The sequence below is a fragment of the Grampus griseus genome (genome assembly GCF_964374135.1).
Source record: "Grampus griseus genome assembly, chromosome: X".
NCBI classification, from domain to species: domain Eukaryota; kingdom Metazoa; phylum Chordata; class Mammalia; order Artiodactyla; family Delphinidae; genus Grampus; species Grampus griseus.
The window spans coordinates 115,411,465-115,435,017 of NC_138999.1; the positions used below are offsets into that span (position 1 = coordinate 115,411,465).

The 23,553-nt window shown below is 47.5% G+C and overlaps 1 protein-coding gene across 2 annotated transcripts; it reads left to right on the forward strand.

The window, feature by feature from the left end:
• Positions 1-1,339: 1,339 nt before the first annotated feature.
• Positions 1,340-21,028, forward strand: LOC309839506 (small integral membrane protein 10-like protein 2A). Of its 2 annotated transcripts, none has more exons than XM_082681269.1 (2): positions 1,340-1,938; positions 20,824-21,028. In XM_082681269.1, the coding sequence occupies exon 1, from the start codon at positions 1,358-1,360 to the stop codon at positions 1,592-1,594; it is 237 nt and encodes a 78-aa protein (XP_082537395.1). In that variant the 5' UTR covers positions 1,340-1,357; the 3' UTR covers positions 1,595-1,938; positions 20,824-21,028. The 2 variants fall into 2 exon arrangements, with proteins under 2 accessions (XP_082537395.1, XP_082537396.1); XM_082681270.1 differs by lacking the exon at positions 20,824-21,028 and adding an exon at positions 3,544-3,725.
• Positions 21,029-23,553: the final 2,525 nt, after the last annotated feature.

The following is a 23,553-nucleotide window of genomic DNA, read 5'->3' on the forward strand; positions in this document are numbered from 1 at the left end:
GCTTAAAGACAGAGCTTCTAAAAGGAACTCTGTCATAAATCCCCTCCTTGGAATTTTCATCAACCAGGGAGGATTGACTCTTACCACAGGAGAAGAACTAGATGTCAACACCACACCCAGAAAAACTCTGTCTCAAACTGTGAAATCTCCTATCTATGCTTCTAAGATGTCATCCAACTTTCTACAAATCATTTACTCTTCCCTAGATTGCCTACATCTTACCTCCCCTTCCCCTGTTAAGGTGGCATATAAGATCTCAAATCTCACTGCCTGTCTGGGTATTCTTTATTTTCTTATGATGCCATCGCCCAAATAACATTAAAAATTAATAAATATGTATACCTTTTCTCCTGCTACTCTGCCTGTTGTCGGTTTTTTTCATTGACCTAGGAAGTGTATATATTGACATATTGAATCTAGGAGGGTAGAGGGAAAGTCTTTCCTCCCCTACAGGTAAAAGGGAAGGACAATGGGGCAATTCATGAATAAAGAAATACACAACACCAGCAAATATACCAGAAAGGGGAAAAAATGTGCATGTGGGCTTGGTGAAACTCTATAGTGCAGAGTTACCAGAAAAATGTGAATTAAAGAAAAGTACAGAGTGGGACTTCCCTGGTGGCACAGTGGATAAGACTCCGCACTCCCAATGCAGGGGGTCCAGGTTCCATCCCTGGTCGGGGAACTAGATCCCACATTCATGCCGCAACTAAGAATTTGCATGCCACAACTAAGGAGCCCGCCTGCTGCAACTAAGACCCGGCACAACCAAATAAATAAATACTTTTAAGAAAAAGTACAGTGGGTTGGCTGGCCCAGTTTTCTGTGGAGACAGGGAGGGAGAGGGGATGGTGTAAACTGGCAGAGCGTTCAGGGTGGACCTTCTGTGCAGAATAAGCCCAGCGGTCCAGACCCTCTGGGCCTCCACTGCCCCTGCTCTAGCACATTCTGCAAAAGAATGCCAGGACAGCACTGCCTTCCAAAGCACTCAAGGCCCTCTGGGCTCTCTTCTTGGCAGCCCGGGAGGAGGCGGGGCTTCCCGGGGGGCGGGTCTGGGGGTGGGGCTGAGTCCGCGCCCGCAGCTCTATGGCGCCCGGCAAGGGGCGTGACCACGCTAGGGGCGGAGCTACGCTGGCGGCCGCAACTCCGGGAGCAGGCGAGGGGGCGGAGCTGTCCCTGGGCGGCTAAGGCGGAGACTTGGCTGTGGCTACCACTGCAGCTGGAGCCCAGCCGGGTAGGCGAGACCGAGAGCCGGGCGGTACGCGAGGGCTGCTGGCCGTCGGCTCAAGGCCTCGGCTCCACCTGCCCGCCAGCCTGCGGTGCGATCAGTCGGCGGGGTGTGCGCCGGGCTGGGCCCATGGCAGCGTCGGCGGCCCTGTCTGCGGCGGCGGCGGCGGCTGCCATGTCGGGCCTGGCTGTGCGGCTGTCTCGCTCGGCTGCGGCCCGCGGCTCGTACGGCGCCTTCTGCAAGGGGCTCACGCGCACGCTGATCACCTTCTTCGACCTGGCCTGGCGGCTGCGCATGAACTTCCCCTACTTCTACATCGTGGCCTCGGTGATGCTCAACGTCCGCCTGCAGGTGCGGATCGAGTGAGCGCCCGCAACCACCGCGCGGCCGCGACGGCAGGGGCGCCGGCATGAAGCTCCGCGGGACCCAGGGCCGCCGGAACGCGGCGGGGGAAGGAGAAGGGGCGGCCCGGGCCACCGGACCCTAGACCTCGGCGGAGGTCACGGCCACCGAGCCCCAAGCCCCGGCTCCGGTCACCCACGTCGCGGCCGGTGACGAACTACACAGAAACTCGCGAAACGGGCCCTTTCCATCGAACTCGAGAAAATTACTTGAGTGCGGCCGACCTGTTGCCTCACCTTGGGCGAAGTGGGGAGCAGAAGGAAGAAATTCTGCAGCAGGAACGTGAATGACTGGCCCTGACCAAAGAGGTAGGAGGCCAGAGGTTGGACTTCGGGCTGGAGGGAGGTGGTTGCCATGACATGTAGATGTCCAGGCCCCTCGGTGGTTTGGGGGAGACGTGGAAGGCGCCCGAGAAAGCCAGCCGGGAAAGCTGCCGAGCCGCGAGCAGGCAAGGCAGGGCGGGCGCATGCCCTCCAGAGTCCCTTGTCATATTTCCAAGATGGGGGTGAGAGGCGGCGGCCTCGGCATCTTGGAGGGTCAGCCCATCACCTCCCGGCCACGGCCCCAGTGGTGTCACCTGAACACGGGGGAGTGGAGGGAAATGGGCTCAGGGAGGCCCAGGGGAGGCCCAGGGAAGGCCCTAGAGGAGAAAAGATGCTGCTACCCTTGTCCTCTACACGCTGGGGGGCAGCCTGGAAGGGTGGCTGTGTTCTTGGCCAAAGCCCAGGTCTGTTTCTCAGCGCTTTGCAAACCGGCCCCCTGCCTGGTCTCTGCGGCCGGGGGACTGCTCTCTGCCTGCTGCTGCTGGCCCTGTTGCTCCCCTCTCCGCTCTCCTGGGGCATCCTCCAAAGCTCCGCATCTGCGGCCATGGAAGAGCAGGAAAGGTGCATTCCTCCCCGGCCCTCCCGCCATCTCAGCCACGCTCCCTCCAGCTCCTCCCCGTGCCCTCCCGGTGTCACAGCCCTGGACGGCCTCCAGCAGCCCCCGTGTCCCAGAGGATTTGGGAAAGGGGGGAGCTCCTTGAGCGGAGGGCAGCTCTCAGGCTGGAGGGCAGATGGAGAAGGGGCTTGTAGAGGAGGTGACACTTGGCGAGACAGGGACCTCTCTGGGTGGGGAGGCAGCTCTCAAGTCCCCATCTCTTTCTTTGTCTCAGGAACTGGTGTTATAGGAAGTGACCTGCCCCTTCTCTGGTCTTGTCAAGAGAGTGCCTAACCCTAACCCTGACCCTGACCCTAGAGCTGCCTGGGGAGCAGCCTAGAGAAGGGCCTGACCCACGAGGACAGGAAGGGACCAGGCACAGACCCCGAGGGGTGGGGAGGCCCAGTGCTCCGGTTCTGACACGGGGAAGGAAGGACAGACCTAGCGACACTCTGCGGGAGCTCTGTCCTCCCCACCTACTGGGGCTCTGGGAGGGGAGCGCTTTGCCCTTATCACACAGGTAAGAAGTGGTGGAGCCGGATCTGCCTCTGGGCCTGCACTCTCCCACCTTCCTCTGGGCCTGCACTCTCCCACCTTCTTCTGGAAGACCTAGCACCGAGGGATGGGGGAAGGGAGCAGAGGCTCCCAGGGGACCTAGAGACAGAGGGGCCCATGGTAGGAAAAGTGGAGTGTATGGGAAGTCACAGGGAAGACCGGGGGACAGTCTGAGCTGAGATGGGCACGGGAGAGATGAGTCCCAGCACCCCCGGCGAGCAAGGTCCTCACCCACAGAGCCGGACCTCCCCACCCTGCCGCAAATCCCACCCAAGGCTGGACCAAGGGCTCCTCAGTGTTGAGTGGCACAACGCTCTCAGTTTGGGTGGTGGGACGGGACGGTGGGTGGCTCCTGGGGACCGTGTCACCAGGAGGGGAAGGGACAGTGGTGGGTGGGGTGGGGCTGAGACCCACGCCTGACCCCACGTCTCTGTCCCCAGGCTGGCCCCTGGGCCCAGCATCTCACGGGAGAGTCTCCTCTGGATGGGCCTGCATTGGTCCTGGAGGCCTTGGCTGCGCTGCTGACTGACACCCCAGGAGCGGTGCAGAGGGGAGGCAGGACAGACCCTGGCCCTCACCCCGCACCGCTCCCACGTCTGCTCGGGCGGTGGTTGCTCATGGTCGATGCACTCAGAGTTCCTGGGGCTGAGCACCCCAGCAGCCTGGTTGCCCCCAGGACAGAGCGGCCGAGCCTCACACCATGTGCCCTCGTCAGCTGCCCAGCTGGAGCCCGGGTCCCAGGTGAGGATCTCTGCCTGCCTCACCCCGGGGCCGGAGGCTGCACCGCGGCCACCACGTGCCCCCCACAGATGCCCACCGACGGGGCCTGATGGCTTCCTTCCTTGTGCCAAGTCACCCGGGAGCCCTGGTCCTGGTGGCCCTCCTCCAGCCCAACTGTGCCCACCCAGGGCCACTTCTGGGAGCCTGCCAGCCTGCGGACTGCATCCCCGGAGCTCTGGGCACAGCCTCTGAGAGACTGTGCCACGGGGCTGCATGGGAGGAGAGCAGAGGACGAGGGGCCTCCTTGGGGCTGATTCGCAGACGTGCCCCTTTCAAGCCCAGCTCTCACCCTCCGGGTGGCTCGATCCCCAGCTCCAGCCTCTTGCTGGGCCAGCCTGAGAGGGCCTGAGAATGGCACAGGGGAGGCTCTTCACTGACCGCGTGGGTGCCCATGTGTGAGTGCGCGTGTATGAGTGTGTGCGGGTGTACGGGTGTGAGCGCGTGTGTGTGAGTGAACGTGCGGGTGTGAGCGTGTGTGTGGGTGCTTGTGCATACACACGAGTGGCTGTGCGTTGCAGCGGGCGCGGAGCTGTTGAGCAGTGAGCTGTGCAGGGTGCCCTGTCCTCCCTGGGCTCGGGGCTCAGCCGGAGCTGCCTGGGGCTGCTTCCCAACAGGGAGAATGCGCGCTGGAGGCCCAGGGGCCCGGGCTCAGAGACCCCCTCCCACCCATCGTGGGAGGGGCACGGCGGTGGCCCTGGCTGGGGCTGTCTGCGCTCTGAGGGGCTGGCCGTGGGAGGGGCTGGGGACGCGTCCTTAGCATGCGCTCCTGCCGCGGCTGTTCTTACGGTTCTGGCCCTGAGTCCTGAGCTGCTTCCGCTTCCCCACCTCTTCCTCGTCTCCCCCGCTGGGCCCTTGCTGCTTGACGGGCTCTCAGAGCACTTTATTTATTTGCCGTCTGTTTCTCAGGCAGTGGAGCTTTTACGATATCAGACACCGACTTGAATAAGACAACTTCCACTTTCCTGTGTGTGATGTACGCTGCACCGGGCAGCAGCGTCTGGTCAGAGAAAGGTTCTTGTCTCGGGTGTTGTCAAATCTTGTTGTCTGTCTCAGTTAAGAAGAAAGTCCTTTGAGTTCAATCAAATAAAACCTGGAGGCCTCCTGTTTCTGCCGCCTCGGAGGAGAGAGGGGCGGCGAGCTCACCCTACTCTGGTGGCCGGGAGCTGGGGGAGGGGAGCACCCCGAGGGCTCTAAGGGGGCGGGGCTGAGGGCGGGGCTGGTGCCGGGTCAGAAGATGAGGCGAGACCCGAGCTGACCCGGACCCCTGCTCCCGTGAGGGGAAGGCAGCAGCACAGGCCTGGCCCAAGAGGTGGCACTTTGTCCCATTCACAAACTTTATTTGAATCAACTGACGCCTAGGCCTTTTCTTCATCTTAGAGGCTGGTGTTAGAAGGCGCGTAATTCAGCTGAACCCCGAGGGTGGGCTGCGGTAGGTGAGGTGGAATGGGCTGTCTGCAGATCATTTTGTGTCCCCGAAGGCCCTTCCGCAGCCGCAGGTGGCAGGGTCTCCATCACCTCCCAGCTGGCCAGGTGGTGTCTGAGTTTCGGAGAAGATCAGCCTCTGGGACTGGAAACCTGCCTCCCTTACTCCCACCTTAGACGCAAGCTGTCCCGGCAGAGAAGCCGGGGCGGGGGCTCTGAGGCTGCTGCAGGGGGAGGGTGGGCCGAGGACAGAGGGCTGGGGGAGGGGCGCCTGCAGGGGAGGGCAGCACCCCCCATCGGAGAAATACAGGCCCGTAGGACCCAGGAGAGGGGTGTCCTGAGGACTCGGGGTGTGGTCACACGAGGAGCGCAGCCTGGGGTAAGACACCTGTCGCCAAGAGCTCCGCAGGGGTCAGAGCAACTTGACAAGAGGGCCTCTTCCAGCATCCGCCACCCTAGGAGGGAGGGGTAGACTCCAGTCCGGGCCAGAGCCCCGAGCTTCCCGTCCCTTGGTCCAGATGGTCCTGTTCAGTCCCTGATGGTTCTGCACCCACTTCAGGGACCAAGCCTGGCACAGCCAGATGGGAGAGAGGATCCAGCACCCAGGGGCCAAGGGACCGTGATGAGGGAGGACCGTGTTCCCCCGCGAGGGAGGCAGGCAGGCTGGCGCATCACACTCTGGTTAAGAGGGGTGCCTAGGAGACCAGAGACCTGCGCGCTGAGCCCAGCTCTTCCACTGACCACAGCGGAGCCCCAGGCCAGCCACGGGCACTCGTGCATTTTCAGAAAGGAGCCTTCAGGGTGCTGTGGGCCTTCAGTGTGAGGCTGTCTCTTCAACAAATGGCCCCAGGTCTCAGCCAGAGCAGCCCTGTCACCATGAGGAAAGGAAACGAACTGGCAGGTGATGAGAGCCTGCCGAGCTCCAGGCACCATCCCTTAACCTCATTATCCCCATGGCCACCTTCTGGAGGAGGTCACCACTAGGATGTCACTGAGGTTGAACCTCGAGTTGGCCTCAGGCCGTCGGAGGCTCCTCACCCTTCCCCGCTCCTTGGGATGCACGTTCTGCCCACTGTTCCCACAGCCAGAGCCCTTTTGAGGACGTGGCCTTGAGAGAGTAAGGCGTCTCTGGGACTATCTGGACTGAATATGTGACTGAATTCCATTAAGACCTCTGTACAAACTTTTAAGATTCTGCCAGGTGGGTGGGGAGATCTGCTTGTCTTGTGCACTCAAGACAAGCCTCATCTGTAAGTTCACTTGCTTAGTAACCGTGCCCCCTTCCCAGTCTGGAGTGGTCTGCTTCTTTCTAGGTCTCTCCTTGCCTTCTGTGTACAGGACCAGTTTGCAAACCAGCACCACGGTTATCCCCATTTTTCGGAGAAACTGAGTCTCGGAGCCCAGTCTGAACTAGAAGTCCAAGCAGAAGCTGCTTTCCTGAGGCCCCAGTGCCTCTTGCAGGGGCAGGGAATTAGGCTGGAGGGGTGGTGCAAGGACACAGTCTGAAGGCGACCCTGGTCTTTCTGGGTAGGGGCCAGGGGACAGATAAGAAACCCAGGGCTTGGGGGCGGAGCTGGGAGCCTTAGCAACGTGGAGCTCCCCATTGGAGCAGCTGGGGCCACGCTGAGGTGGGGCCACCTGTCTTCTTGCGAACCTCCCACCTCTGGAGACTGACTGGGATCCAAGCAACTGAGTCAAGGGAGGGCGAAAGAGCAGCTGAGAGGGCAGTTCCAGGAGGGCCAGTCAGAACCCAATACAGTCAGAACACGAGAGAGAGAAACGGCGTACAGAGTCCCAGCCCAGCCCACCCCGAGGGAAACTGCCCAGTTTCGGATGAATTTTCACTTTGTGTGCATGTCCCTTTTATACGTAAAATTAGGAACATATGACTTTTTTCACTTTATGACATAAACACTTCCTGCTCATCTTCCTGTGTGATTAAGTACGCTTCTGCTTCCAAAGCCACAGAGTATCTCTGGTATGAAGCTCTCATCATGTATTTCGCACTGCCTCTTGCTTGTTTTCCTTTGTTGTTTGGGGGGTTGAGTTTGAGGTTGTTGTTGGCTTTGGTTTGCTTTTGTGGTTTTTATTGGGTTTTACTGATGACGCGGTGACAGGTGTCCTTGTGGATAAATGCTGTGCTGCAGTCATGGTCGATCTCTTACCATACACTCCTGCACGTGGGCCGCAGGGTAGGCATGCCTCAGGGGTTTGACACCCTCCAGAGCAGCGGTGCCACGTTACTGTGCTCATGCCACTCAGGAGTGAGACTGTTGTGAGACAAGGGTGGCAATTGTGGGTCACAACACGTTTCAAAATCTGTTACTGCCTTTCCTGCCTCAAGCTGGGTGCATTTCTCTCTCCTCAAGATCAGTGTAATCTTTCATTTAACTCATCATTTCCCTCAAACTCTTCCTTTCCCATCATCCCCAGTTCACGGCTAGAATTAAATCCACTCTCCAGTTGTCCTGGGATAAAGTCGTGGTTCCTTTCTTTCTGCTCCTCACTTTTGCCTGTAGCGAAGTCTCAAGACAGGTTTTGAATCTCTCAATTGGATAAGCCAAATTGTTTATTTTGATATTTTATTTTGCATGCCTTTCAATACATATCAAGATTAAAATTTTTCATATGTCCATTGGCCATTTGTAGTTTTAAACTATGGGGAGTAATTTTTTATTGAGATATAATTGACATATAAATTGTCTACCTTTAAGTTGTACACGTGTTTGTTTGATACATTTATATTTTGCAGTTTGATTACCACCAGTAGTGTTAGCTAATACCTCCATCACATCACATAATTACCATTTTTTGTGTGTGTGATGAGAACAATTGAGATCTAGTCTCTTAGCAACTTTAAAGTTTATGATACAGTATTGTTGACTATAATCACTATGCTGTGCATTACATCCCCAGAACTCATCTCCTGTTTCCAAGTTTGTATCCTTGAATAACCTTTCCCCAATTTCCCCACCTCCCAGCCCCTGCTAACCATGGTTCTACTCTTTGTTTTCATGACTTTGGCTTTTTTACATTCTACATAATGTGATGTCAGATAGTATCTGTCTTTCTCTGTTTTTCCTATCTTACTTAGCATAATGCCCTCAAGTCCCAACCATATTGTCACAAATGGAAAGATTTCCTTCTTTCTCATGGCTGAATAATGTTCCTCTGTTGTACACATACCATAAATAAAATAGATAAACAACAACGATTTCCTTATAGCACAAGCAACTGCATTAAATATCTTATAATAACCTATAATGGAAAAGAATCAAAGAAAAGAATATATATATATAATTATATATATAATCCTTATAAGAATATATATAATATATATGAATCACTTTGCTGTACACCCAAAACTAACACAGTATTGTAAATCAACTATAAAAAATTTAAAAAATTCCTCTATGGGACTTCCCTGGTGGTACAGTGGTTAAGACTCCGCTATTCCACTGCAGGGGGCGCGGGTTCCATCCCTGGTCAGGGAATTAAGATCCCACATTCTATGTGGCCAAAAAAAAAAAAAAGAAAAAAATTTCTCTATGTGTGTGTATACATATGTGTGTGTGTGTGTGTGTGTGTGTGTGTGTGTGTATATACACATATCACATCTCCTTTGTCCTTTCATCCATTAATGGATTCTTAGATTCTTTCCATATCTTGGTTATTATGAATAATGCTTCAATAAATATGGGAGTGCAGATATTTTTTCGATATTCTGTTTTCATATCCTTTAACTATATACCCAGAAGTGGGACTGCTAGATCACACAGTAGTTCTATTTTTACAACCTAGAACCCAGGAGCATGGGAGTTGTCCTGGTGCTGAGGCCAGCCTGCCTGGCGTCTGGGGTGAAGTCAGGTGCTCACCTCCCACTCCTGCCCGGGCACAGACGAGCGCTCAGCACACATGAGAATCAATGCAACCAGAGCAGGGACACCACGCTACCCAGCAAACCTTCTCAGTTTAAAGGATCCCTGCCAACAAAATGATGCCTTCTCAGTGTCCCCTGAGTCATCCCCTAGGTGCCAGACTCCCGGGCAGGTTTTTAGGGCACAAAGGTGAGCAAGTTAAACATGGCCCCTGCCCTCCGACCGGGGACAGGTACATGATTCCTCCACTTAGTTTCAAATACATGGGCGTTTGTGAAATATAATCAGAGTCACCCTCAAATTGGGCCAATGCACTGTAGGGGAAATCTGGAAAGGCATCTGCTGCAGGAGCAGCTGGGGAAATGCAGGGCTGGGAAGTGCCCCCGTGGGCCTTCTCTGCCCCCGTCTTCCGCACTTGAGACCGATGGAGAGTTGGGGCTTGGGTGGTGCCGGCCCAGCTCTCGAGGACTAGGGACGCCCCAAACCCCCTGCACACAAGACGGAGCCGCCTCTGCCGCCCAGACCAGGGGTGCTGTGGGGGGACAAGGGAACTGAGAGGTACCTGGTGGGAGCCCTGGCTGCCTGGGGCACGCCCCCTCCGCGGGGTCCCCCTCCTCCAGAAGACGGGCACCACCCTGGTCAGAGGCCTGAGCATGGTCACTGCAGCCTGGGCACGCGCCACACGAGATGATGCACGAGGCTGACGCCGCTGACTCGCGGATGGCCCCTGGTCACAGCGACCTCTCAGGGCCTGAGCCTCCTGCTGTCTGTCCTCAGCCTCCGTGTCCCCAAGGGACCCTACTGCCACCCTAGGAGGTGACATGGGCCCCATGCTCCAGTCCCTGGGTGCGCAATGTGCAGGCCCACCTCTGTGGCCGTCCAGCCAATGAGGGTGCAGCGGGTGGGCTCCTGTGGCCGCTAAGAGGAGGTGGGCGGGGATATCCTGGCTCCTTCCATCATTGGTGAGGGTGCCAATTTGGTGGCCATAGGGAAATGGGCTGGGGTTTTTGCCCTGTGTGTGCTTCAGGGGGATGAGGGGCTCCTCTGTGGGGTCCTTGGGAGGATGGGAGACTGGCATGGAAGGTGTGGCTTTTTGATCAGAGATACAGCCCTAGAAGAAGCTGGGGGATCTGCACCCTCCTCACTATGATTCTCTTTTTTTCTGCTTCATGGATCACATCCTCTGTGAATGGGAAGTAGGGAGACCAGGAAAGGCCTGGTCCAAACACCCTAGACATACATACCATGACCAAGTGGCATTTATACCAGGAATGCAAAGTTGGTGTATATATATATATATATATATATATATATATATATATATATACGTATATGCAATGGAATATTACTCAGCCATTAAAAGAATGAAATAATGCCATTTGCAGCAACACAGATGGACCTAGAAGTTATCCTGCTAAGTGAAGTCAGAAAGTGAAAGCGAAATACCATATGATATCACTTATATGTGGAATCTAAAATATGACACAAATGAACATATCTATGAAACAGAAACAGACTCACAGACATAGAGAACAGACTTGTGGTTGCCAAGGGGGAGGGGGAGGTAGGAGAGGGAAGGATCAGGAGTTTGGGATTAGCAGATGCAAAACTAGTATGTATAAGACGATAAACAACAAGGTCCTACTGTATAACACAGGGAACTGTATTCAATATCCTGTGATAAACCATAATGAAAAAGAATATGAAAAAGATTATGTATAACTGAGTCACTTTGTTGTACAGCAGAAATTAGCACAACATTGTAAATCAACTATACTTTAAAAAATTTTTTTAAATGAAAATAAAAGCTCTAAATAAATAAGACATTTTGTGAATTAGAAGACTGAATATCGTCAAGATAGCAATCTTCCCCAAATTTATCTGTAGACTGAACACAGTATCTATCAAAACCTCAGCTAACTTTCCTATAGATATTGAAAAGCTGATGCTAAAATGTATGTGGAATGTATATTACCTTAAATAGCCAAAACATTTTGAAAAAGTTGAATCACTTACCTATTTCAAAAATTATAAAGCCACAACAGTTAAGACAGTGTGGTATTGGTGCAAAGTAGGTGTGTAGATCAATGGAACAGGTTGAGAGACTATGAACAAATCCTTACATTTATGATCAATTGTTTTTTATTGTGGTAAAATACATATAACATAAAATTTATCATGTTAAAATATACAATTCAGTGCTATGAAGTACATTCACAATGTTGTGCAACCATCACCACTATCTAGTTCCAGAACAATTCATCACCCCAAAACGAAATGCCATGCCCATTAAGCAGTCACTCCCCATTCCCTCCCTACCCCAGCCCTTGGCAACAACAAACAGGCTTTCTGTCTCTATATATATGCCTATTCTGGATATCTTATGAGAATGGTATTATACGATATGTGAGTTTTTGTGCCTGGCTTGTTTAATTTAGCATGTTTTGGAGGTTCACTCAGATTGTTACAGGTATTAGTACTTTGTTCCTTTTTATGGCTGAATAATATTCCATTGTATGGCTATACCACATTTTGTTTATCCATTCATATGTTGGTGGACATTTGTATTGTTTCCAGCTTTTGGCTATTGTGAATATTGCTACTATGAACGTTCATGTGCAAGTTTTATTTAAACACCCGATTTCAATTTGGGGCATCCATACCTAGGATTGGAACTGCTGGATCACATGGTAATTCTATGCTTACCTTAGAACCACCAAGCTGTTTTACATAGGTTGCACCATTTTACATTCCCAGCAGTAGTGTAGATGATTCAAATTTTTCCATATCCTCTCCAACACTTGTTATTTTCCTTTTTAAAAAATTATGGCTATCCTAGTGGGTGTGAAGTAGTATCTCATTGTAATTTTTGTTTGCATTTCCCTAGGGCTAATGATGTTGAACATTTCTTCATTTGCTTATTGGCCATTTGTGTATCTTTGTAGAAACATCTATTCATGTCCTTTACTGATTTTAAAATTGAGTTGTCTTTTTTTGTTAAGTTATAAGAGTTCTTTATGTATTTTGTATATTAGAATGATCAACTGATATTGACAAGGGTACCAAGACAATTCAATGGGGAAATGATGGTCTTTTCAACAAATGGTGCTGAGACAATTGGAAATCTATACAAAAAGATGAATTTACCCTATTATGATGGCTAAAGTTAAAACTAGTGAAAACATCAAATACTGGGGGAGGATGCATAGAAAGTGGATCTCTCATACGTTGCTAATGGGAGTGTAACTTGTCAAACAGCCACCCTGGAAAAAGTTTCTGCATTTACTTAAAAAAGTAAACATGCAACAATGCAATAAAGTTTTTTCAGGGAATACATATAGGAAAAGAAGACATAAAATTTTATTTGCTGAGGATTTCATTATCTATGTAAAAAATCCTAAGGAGGGCTTCCCTGGTGGCACAGTGGTTGAGAGTCAGCCTGCCGATGCAGGGGACGTGGGTTCGTGCCCCGGTCCGGGAAGATCCCACATGCCGCGGAGCGGCTGGGCCCGTGAGCCATGGCCGCTAAGCCTGCACGTCCGGAGCCTGTGCTCTGCAACGGGAGAGGCCACAACAGTGAGAGGCCCGCGTGCCGCAAAAAAGGAAACAAAAAAGAATCCTAAGGAATTATTTTTAGAAAGCTTATAGAATTAATAAACGATTTTAGCAACATTGAAAGACACATGGTCAATAAAAATACCAACTGCACTTATGTATACTAGCAATGGATTTCCAGCAATTGAATTATTTTTAAACAGGACCATGTACCCACCAGAGGTAGGGGTGGGAGGAGAGGGAACTGGATGAGGGCAGTCAAAACGTACAGACTTGCAGTTGTAAGATAAATAAGTACTAGGGATATAATGTACAACATAATAAATAGAATTCACACTGTTGTATGTTATATATGAAAGTCGTTAAGAGGGTAAATCCTGAGTTCTCATCACAAGAAAAACTTTTTTCTATTTATTTAATTTTGCGTCTATATGAGATGATGGATGTTCACTAAACTTATTGTGATCATCACTTCATGATGTGTGTGAAGCAAATCATTATGCTGTATACCTTAGACTTATACAATGCTGTTACGTCAATTATGTCTCAATAAAACTGGAAGAAAAAATAAAGAGAAAGAAAAAGAAAACAAAATATAAAGGACCGTGTACAATAACATAAAAAAAATGAAATACTTAACAGTAGCATGAAAAAAGTATTAAGTAGTTGGAGTAAATTTAACAAAAGATATGCAAGACCTGTATACTGAAAATTACAAAAGAAATTAAAGAATACATACATAAATAAATGGAAAGATGTACCATGCTCACAAATTTGAAAATGCAATATTGTTAGATGTCAACTCTACCAAACTTATCTATATATTCAATGCATTCCCAATAAAGTCACAGCAGGACCTATTTTTTTTTTTGAGGCAAGGAATAGTGACCTTATTTGGAAAGATGACAGACCAAGAAGATGGCAGACTGGTGTCCCCAAGAACCATCTTATCGGGGTCTGGATGCCAGTTTCTTTTATAGAACAGAGAGGGGGAGGAAGTGAGGAAGTAAAGTAAAAAGGCCATAGCAGTACCTTTTTTCTTTAATTGACAAGGTGAGTCCAACATTTCTATAGAAATGTGTGGACTGAAAGAAAACTGCACAATGTGAGAATTATGAGTTAAGTTTTGTTCAGGGTCTTACTGAAGAGTATAGCCCAGGAGACAGCCTCTCAGATAGCTCTGAGGAACAGCTCCAAAGAAACAGCGGGGATAGAGGCTAGTTTATATGTGATTTTTGTGTGTGCGAGGGAATACAAGCAGTCAGCATACACTTTGGCAAAACATTACTAGTCACCAAAAACAGATATCTCAACTCAATGAATACAGTGCTTTTCTACGTATGGGAAGGTGCAAGAAGCAGGTCCATTAAAATTCTTCCTGAAATGCATCTTAACTATCTAAAGGCCTGTTTGCCCAAAGAACAGAGCACCCCGTTATCATCTTGAATTTCCTCTGTCTGAAGCACAGGGTGCTTCACCCAGTTATCCCTTTAATCTCTTCGTCTGAAGCACCAAGTGCACTGTCGGTCAGCAGCTGCAGCGGGTTAATCTTTGTAGACTTGAATGGTGAATGCAATGCTCTTTGCTCTTCTTTTGTTTGTAATTGCAAAAGGCTTAGTAGGACAGCCCAAACAATTTTGAAAAAGACCAAAGGTGCAGAACTTTACACTACCTAGTTTCAAGACTTAGTATAGAGCAACAATAATCCAGGCAGTGTGACCTTGGCATAAAGATAGATTTAGAGATCAGTGGAGCAGAACAGAGGGTTCAGAATATACTCACAACTATATGGACAACTGACTTTTGACAAAGGTGTCAAGGCAATACAACGGAGAAGAGATAATATTTTCAACAAATAGTATTGAAAACATTGGATAAGCATATTTTTTAAAACAAAACTTGACCCTTACCTTACATCAAATACAAAAATTAACTCAAAATCATAGGCATACAGGTAAAAGACAAAACCATAACCTTTTAGAAGTAAACACTGGGTAAAATCTTAATGACCTAGGTTTTAGGAAAAGATTTCTTAAATAAGACCCCCCCAAACCCCACAAAATATAAAAGAAAAATTGATAAAGTAGACCTCATCAAAATTAAAATATTTTGCTCTTTAAAGGACACTTAAGAAAATAAAAAGACAAGCCACAGATTGGATAAAAGTATTTGCAAAACACATGTTGGATGAAAGACTTATATCTAGAATATATCTTTAAAAAACTATTACAGAGACTTCCCTGGCAGTCCAGTGGTTAAGGCTCCATGTTTCAACTGCAGGGGGCGCGGGACTGATCCCTGGCAGGGGAACTAAGATCCCACGAGCTCTGCGGTGCGGCAAAAAGAACTATTACAATACAATAATAAGAAGACAAACTATCTAATAAAAAGGGCAATCAGTTTGAATAGACACTTGACCAAAGAAATTATATAGATGACATGAAAATATGCTCAACCATTATTAGTCATTAGGGAAATGAAAAATCAAACCACAATGAGATACCAATCACTAAACACTAATAAAAAAGCCAAGGACTTCCCTGGTGGCGCAGTGGTTAAGAATCCGCCTGTCAATGCAGAGGACACGGGTTCAAGCCCTGGTGGGGGAAGATCACACAGGCTCCGGAGCAACTGAGCCCATGTGCCACAACTACTGAAGCCCGCGCGCCCAGAGCCCACGCACAGCAGCGAAGACCCAACGTGGCCAAAAATAAATAAATAAATAAATTTGAAAAAATAAAAATAAAAAAGCTAAAAAAATTTAAAACTCACCATACCAAGTGTTGGGGAGGATGTGAAGCAGTTGGAGACCAGTTTGTCAGTTGCTTGAAAAGTTAAATGTACATGTCCCATGTTACCCAGTAATTCCACTCTTAGATATTTACCAAAGAGAGAAGATGACACACGTACACACAAAGACTTGTACGTGGATGTTCAAGGCAGCTTTCTTTGTAATAGGCAAAAATTGGAAACCACACAAATGTCCATGACCAGGTGAATGGATTAATAAATTGTCATATATCCATACAATGGAATACTATTCAGCAATATTAGGGAAAGAACAATTGATAAATGCAACAAACTCTATGAACCTCAAAATCATTAGGTGGAATGGAAGAACACTGGTAAAAAGAAGTACATACTCTACAATTCAATTTATTTAAAACTCTAGAAAAATCTCAAACTATTCTGTGGTGACAGAATGTAAATAAGTGGTTGCCTGAGGATGGAAATGGAAGGAAGGATGGACTACAAAGGAGCAAGAGGAAACGTTTGGTGGTAACGGGAACGTCTATCTTGATTCATTGTGTATACATATGTCAAAGTTGACTTTAAATAGGCGCTGTTTATTGTACATGAATTATACCTCAATAAAGCTATTTTTAAAATAGATCTTTATTGGAGTATAATTGCTTCACAATACTATGTTAGTTTCTGTTGCACAACAAGGCGAATCAGCCACATGCATACACATGTTCCCATATCCCCTCCCTCTTGAGCCTCCCTCCCACCCTCCCTATCCCACCCCTCTAGGTCATCACAAAGCACCGAGCTGATCTTCCTGTGCTACGCGGCTGCTTCCCACCAGCCAACTATTTTACATTTGGTAGTGTATATATGTCCATGCTACTCTCACTTTACCCCAGCTTCGCCCTCCCACCCCATGTCATCAAGTCCATTCTCTATGTCTCCCTCTTTATTCCTGCCCTGCATCTAGGTTCATCAATAGCTTTTTTCTTAGATTCCTTATATATACGTTAGCATACGGTATTTGTTTTTCTCTTTCTGACTTACTTCATTCTGTATGAGAGACTCTAGGTCCATCCACTCAATAAAGCTATTTTTAAAAGGTCAATGTCTGAGAAAAGATTAGGTCTTAATAAAGCAGTGGTCAGGACAAGAGTGGATAGAGCTATCTGTGTAGCGTGAGGAAAATGACCTGGGGCATCCTCTCAGAGCACTGAGCACAGTGGTGCCCAAAGACAGTAGCACATTATCCCAAGGTCACAACAAGACCATGATGGATAAAGCAGACACCTTGTGCAGTGAGAAATCAGACATGGAGTTGAGGCAAAAATTGTCAGTAACAGTTTAAATACCTGCAAAGAACAGCAGTCAGTCAGCCTACTCCTAGCTGAAACTAGGAGCAGAGTATTATATGCAAAGTTAACTGTCTTAGTGCGGTCAGGCTGCTGTAACAAAATACCACAGACTGGGAATCTTATAAACAACAGAAATTGATTTCTCACAGTTCTGGAGGCTGGAAACCTGAGATCAGGGTGCCAGCTCGGTTGGGTGGGAGTCCTTTTCCTGGTTCATAGCTGGTGTCTTCTCTCTGTGCCATCACATGGCGACATGGTGGAAGGGGTAACAGATGGATTTCTTTCTTTCTCTCTCTCTCTCTCTCTCATTTTTCTATTTTCCTTTTTTTTTTCTTTTTTCCTTTTTTTTTTCCAACTCCGAGTGGCCTATGCGATCTTAGTTCCCCGACCAGGGATTGAACCCGGGCCACGGCAGTGAAAACGTCAAGTCCTAACCACTGGACCACCAGGGAATTCCCTGGCTCTCTTTTTTTTAAAATAAAGCACTAATACTATTCGTGAGGGCTACAGCCTCATGAATTAAGCACCTCCCAAAGACTCCACCTCCCAATACCATCATTTTGAGGGGCTAGGATTTCAACATATGAATTTTGGAGGGACACAAACATTTAGACCATAACAACAGCTAAGGCTACTACAGAGGAGATATCAGTCCATTTGGGAAAGAAAAATAGGCATGGGGGTCCAAGGACAAGCATTACTAGCAGAATTTATACATCATCAGCATATTAGTTATCTAATGGTGGGGGAATAATTTTAAGACAAAATTAGCTGATTAAAACAGCACACATTAAACATCTCACAGATTCTGTGGTTTGAGCCTGGCTTAGCTGAGTCCTCTGCAGTAAAGTCTTCAGGCCATGTGTCAGCTGAGGCTGTGGTCTCTTCTGAGGCTCTACTAGCAAAAGATCTGTTTCCTCACTCACATCGTTGTTGGCAGCATCCGGTTCCTTGTGGTCTTTGGACTGAGGACCTTTCTTGCCGGCAGTCAGCCAGAGCCCACCTTGAGCTACTTGTCACGTGACCTTCTCCTAAGGGCAGCTCACAACACAGAAGCTTGCTTCTTCAAAGCCTAAAGGGAGTGAGAGTCTTCACACAAGATGAAGGTTACAATCTTATACACTGTCATCATGTTCATCCTATCACCTTTGCTACATTCTGCTGGTTAGAACGTCCCACTCATACTCAAGGGGAGGAGGTTACACAAAAGCATGGATACCGAGAGTTGGGGATCATGGAGATCACCCCAGCACTGTCTGCCACCCTTGGTGAGCAAGGAGCTGTGACTCAGGGCAGATCATGTGAAACGGAGGCGACTGCAGAAGGCAATACACGGGCAGCCCATCTTAGGTGCCCCATTCAGAATAGTATTATTCACTGTAGTGACTGTAAAAAGCAACTGAAAGGTAAAAATGAGGTTAACCCAGCAATTAGGGTACCAAAGGGGAAGCTACCGCAACAGGGCTGTGATAGGGGGTTCATTGGCACGTTTTATCAAGGAATGTGCAAATATCCAAGTGCAAGGCAGGGGTCAGTCGCAGAGTTTAGACCTCCTCGGAGACCAGGGAGCAACCTGCCTTGGAGCCAGCAAAGCACAGTGGAGGTGAACAGGGACCATTGCAGCAATGCAGGGGCATATCCACAAATCGTCTTTTTCACTTTTAGGGAATGCAAAGCCAATTACTCAGGAAAGGTCAGGCCATCCCAGAAACTAGAAGACAGAGGAGAGGCTAGGCACGATATGGCTTTAACATAAAAAAAAAATTCCAAACCCCATATGAGAACAATAGAAAGCACCAAGGACAGGCTACAGGTGCAGGAACACCCTCCCTCGGACAAGAGGCAGAACTCTGTGTGTGGGGAGGAGCCACCAGTGGGGGCTGAGGACAGCTATGCTCTCCAATCACATCTGAACCCCCCAGAGAGCAGCGGCAAGTGCCCTGGGGAAATGCAAGCCGTACTCAAATGCTGTGAATACTTAGTTCAGGGGGGCAGAGCAACCCAGCTCCTAAAAGAGATGCTCTGCTTGGGTGGGGTGAATACAAAGAAGAGGGTAGGGGTCAGATCAGCAAAAGGGAGTTCGCTGATCTGGGAAGAGCAGGAAACTGGAGTGGGAGTCAGGAATTTCAGAGGCAAGACTCACAGTGCAGAGAAAGGGAAATGACAAACTTCTTTGGAGACGTATGGTGGGGAGGTGGCCCCTCAAAGTCTGCTCTTATTCAGTTTGATCCCCTTGGAAAGCAGCCTGTATCCACCCTAACATCAGAAACATTGGTTAACGGAGCCCCACCTGAGGTCCCTTTAGCAGGCTAACACCCCAGGAGGAGGGGGCACTCTGTGTCCCCAGCTTCCCTACACAGTCCCCCATTGGAAAAGCAGGCCAGACCCAGCAGCGTAAGTGCTGTGTGTCTGTGCAGAGAGCCGAGAGTCCTGGACTGGGGAGAGCTTCCCCGGAGCAGGTGGCGATGGTGTGTGTGTGTGTATGGGGGGGGGGACACTGTGCCCACAGCAGTTCTTTAGTAATTGACCCAAACCCCATCTGCTTAGTTTAGTGAATTAGGCATTAGCATTTCCCAATTTCTCCCTCTTATTACAACTTTTTCTTTACATGTATCTATTCTTTTTCAAATTCTTTTCCCACTTAGAAACATAATATTGAGCAGAGTTTCCTGTGCTGCAGATGGCATTATTTCACTTTTTTTAATGGCTGAGTAATATTCCATTATATATATATGGACCACATCATTTTAAAGAAGATGTGGTACATATATTCCCTCCTTTGATGCAAGCCAGAAGTTCAAACCATGCCAGCCCCACCCAGTGGAAGCAAAATCCCTCACCCCAGCTCCATCTCCTAAGCATAATAAACACCCAAAGTCAATTTCCTTTCCCTGTTCACTCAAGCCATTTTCAGACCTACTTGGGGAGGCTGCCCTGGTCTCCCAAGAAAGCCTCAATATGTGAGTACTGATCCTGTTACTAGTGCTTTAATGCATGTAAGGCGTAACCTGTCTTGATATCTAAACCAAATTTGGGGTTAAGTAGAACAGAGAGGACCCTGGAAGTATCCAGGAACTACTCAAAAAGCAAAACACTGGATGGTGAGGGGGACAAAAAAACTAAAACAGAGGTTCATAGTTTTACCCAATTGGATATCCAAAATTTACTAAAAGAATTTATGCAACAAAAGATTAAATTATGCTAACTGGCTTTTGTACTTCTACAAGAGAGGTTCTGAATTAAGTTTAGCATCTGTTGATATGCACCAATTGGCAAAGCTTCATAGCCTTAATCAGCATCAGAATTAGAACACGAATACAGTTATAACTGGAGATTCTCAATAGATCTTAAAAAGGTACCAATTATATTTTTGGAGAGAGTTATCAAACACAAAATAAAGGACATCAGAACTGTTGCCTTGCATAAATTCCCCCATAGTCAAATTACCCAAAACTATGCTCTGATTCAATGAAAGATAAAGTCTTTGGCACAATTGGTTTTACAAAATGCAAGCCCTTGGACCTTCAATCCCACATAAAATAGTTAATACAGCCCAATATAAATTAAAACAGGGGGTTATGGGTTGACTCCCCCCCCAAATATGTGGAAGTATTAACCCACTGTGTCCGTGTTTTTCTGCCAGCTGAGTATAGTCAGGTGCAAATTATAAGTCAACTGTACAAGGACTAAGTGTACCTTGCCCTGGAATCATCCTTACACGTGATTACCAGCCATGAGCCATTATGCAGACCCAGAGGTTCTGGAACACCAGGGCAGCCTGAGGAAAGGACCTCCTGCAGCTCTTGTGGAGCCTCCTACTGGTCTTCCCCCAAATTCACCTGAACGCATTGACTCCGGCAACCGTGCAATGAGGAGCACAGAAGCAAAAGTTTCAGAGACTGATTGGATACTAGGTATGAATCAACAGTGATGGCTGGAATTAATCTTTCTTTCTTTTTTCTTTTTTCTTTTTTTTTTGCAGCGTGGCATGAGGGATTGCAGTTCCCCGACTGCGGACGGAACCTGCGTCCCCTGCAGTGGAAGTGCGGAGTCTTAACCACTGGACCTCCAGGGAAGTCCCGGGAGTTAATCATTTTGATCACATTAATTCCTTTTTAGGTAAAAGACTAAATCCATATTTAATACAAAGGGAAAAAATTAACGTTCCTCAAACGTATGGACACCGAGGGGGGAAAGTGGCGGGGGGTGGGGTGGGGTGGTGGTGGGATGAATTGGGAGCTTGGGATCAACATGTATACGCTAATATGTATAAAATGGATGACTAATGAGAAACTGCTGTATAAAAAAATAAAATTCAAAAACGAATTATAAAAAAATTAATGTTCCTTTGGTAAGTATAATCAAGTATAATATTTTTAAAATATTACTTATACCTTAAAAGTTTAGAACAGGCTTATCTTATTTAGTATTGGAGATACGCTCTTGCAAATGAAAGCACTAACCACATCACTATTATTCAGTCATTGCAGAATAAGTCATTTGGAGATGCTTTCCAGGCATAGTAAATATTACATATGATCAATATGTAATTAATATGCAATTAGCAGTTTATTACCTAATGTCTTTTTCTTCTCTGCCTCTTTTACAATTTGTCTAATAGTGGATTTTGCCAGACTTGGAATATGGCCCACCCAGATCTACCTGATGTTTACCTACTTAAAATCTGCATTTTCAAACCGCCTTTAATCATCAAAGTAATTCCTTCTTTGACTATGCAAACTATTTGCTGTGAAGCAGAATATGATAATGAGAAAATAAAATATTAGGGGCAAAGAGACCTTCACAGAGTAAACAAAACAAACTTACGGACTGAATGTTTGTGTTCCCCCTCTTCCCAATTCAGATGTTGATATCCTAACCCCCAGTGTGATGGTATTTAGAGGTGAGGCCTTTGGGATGTGATTGGGTCATGAGGGTAGAGCCCTCATGAATGGGATTAGTGCCCATACAAGGAGCTGAAGAGACCAGAGTTCTCTTCTGCCATGTGGGGACACTGCAAGAAGACCCCTGTGTAAGAATCAGGAAGTGAGCATTCACCAGACACCGAATCTGTCAGCATCTTGATCTTGGGCTTCCCAACCTCCAGAACTATGAAAAATAAATTTCTGTTGTTTATAAGACACCCAGTTTATGATATTCTGTTAGAGCAGCCTGAACAGACTAAACCAAAACCTATTGGCAAGTGCCTGTCAAACTGGGCAGAGTGACTCCGTTTCTGCTGGTTTGCATTCACAGAGACTTGTTTCTATCTGTGCCTACGTGTTTTTGCACTCCTGCTGTCCACTGTGTTTCAAATATATTTGTAAGAATAACTTGAGACCTAGAATGCTAGCAGCTTACTCCAGAGAGGATTTTCATTTGCTTCTGCCAGATGCCTGGGGTCATTCTAGATGGGGTCCAAGAAAACCAAGTGCAAAACTTGAGGCCCCTACACAAACCAGGGTATTTGAAACTAATCTATAATTCCACCCGATATTAAGTCCACGTCCTGTTCCTCCCAGCCGTTAGATCATAACAACTTGGGGGCCCAGATCATTTCTGGCAGAGTTAGAATCCCCATGTTGTGTGCCTCTGGTTTCTTTCACCTTGTCGGTTAAGTATGTCAAACCTCACCAGGCTGACAATTTCCCTTAGGGAAATAGTCACTACCAAGCTCCTTCACATGATTAGATTCCTATTTTCCTTTTGATTTTTAAATTCAAAATGATATGTAAAATTTTAAATATACAGAGAAATTGAAAGAGTAGCACCATGAACACCCAAATATTCACCATCTAAACACAACTATCATTAACATTCTTGCCATGAACACTGTGCACATAGGAGAGCAAAATTTGCCACTCCAAAATGTCTCTTAGGTCCAAAAGACTCAAGAAGAAACTTTGACTTTCCCCCTAACCACCTAAAGAATTTAGATACAGGGCTTGTTCTCAGAATAGAACTATCACCAGAGACATCTGTAAGAATATGGGCTGGGTCTGGGGGGGCAACTCTTAGAGATCAGAGTCCACCCCGGGTCCCATTGTCTCTGCAGGGCCCAGCAAACATTTGTTTACCAAACATTTGCTTTTCCATCTTCATGTGAAATGCCTTCCTCCCCTTTTACATTCCAAACCCCTACCCCCAACATCCTTTTCTATCTTTAGCTGAAGTTGGTATTTAAGATGAAGGTTTTGTCCATTTGGGGGAGTTACTCAGTTCTCCTGGGGTCTCTCCCATGGATACACATTATTAAACTTTTCTGTGATTTTCTCCTGTTAATCAGTCTCACGTCAATTTAAGTCTTATTACTTCTGAAACTAACACAACATTGTAAATCAACTATACTCCAATAAAATTAAAATTTTAAAAAGTTATATTCTTAGACCAGCCACAAAAAGCTAGAAGGGTAGAGGAAAATCTCTTCCTCTCCAACATGCTGAACCTTTTCAAAGACATTTTCTAACCTCATGACACCTCATTCCTAAATTTTTTTTTAGCACATATCTCCTAAAAACCAGAACATTCTCCGACATAAAAATAAAACCAGGTTTCCTACCCAGCAAGTAAGGAGCTTGGAAGTCATGACTCTCATCCTCATAACAAGAAAAAAGATGAACAAATTGAAAATCAACAACTCTTTTCACATACATCAGATGTTAAAGGAAAACCACTGCCCCTAAAGTTGGAGCAAGAAGCAAATACACCGACT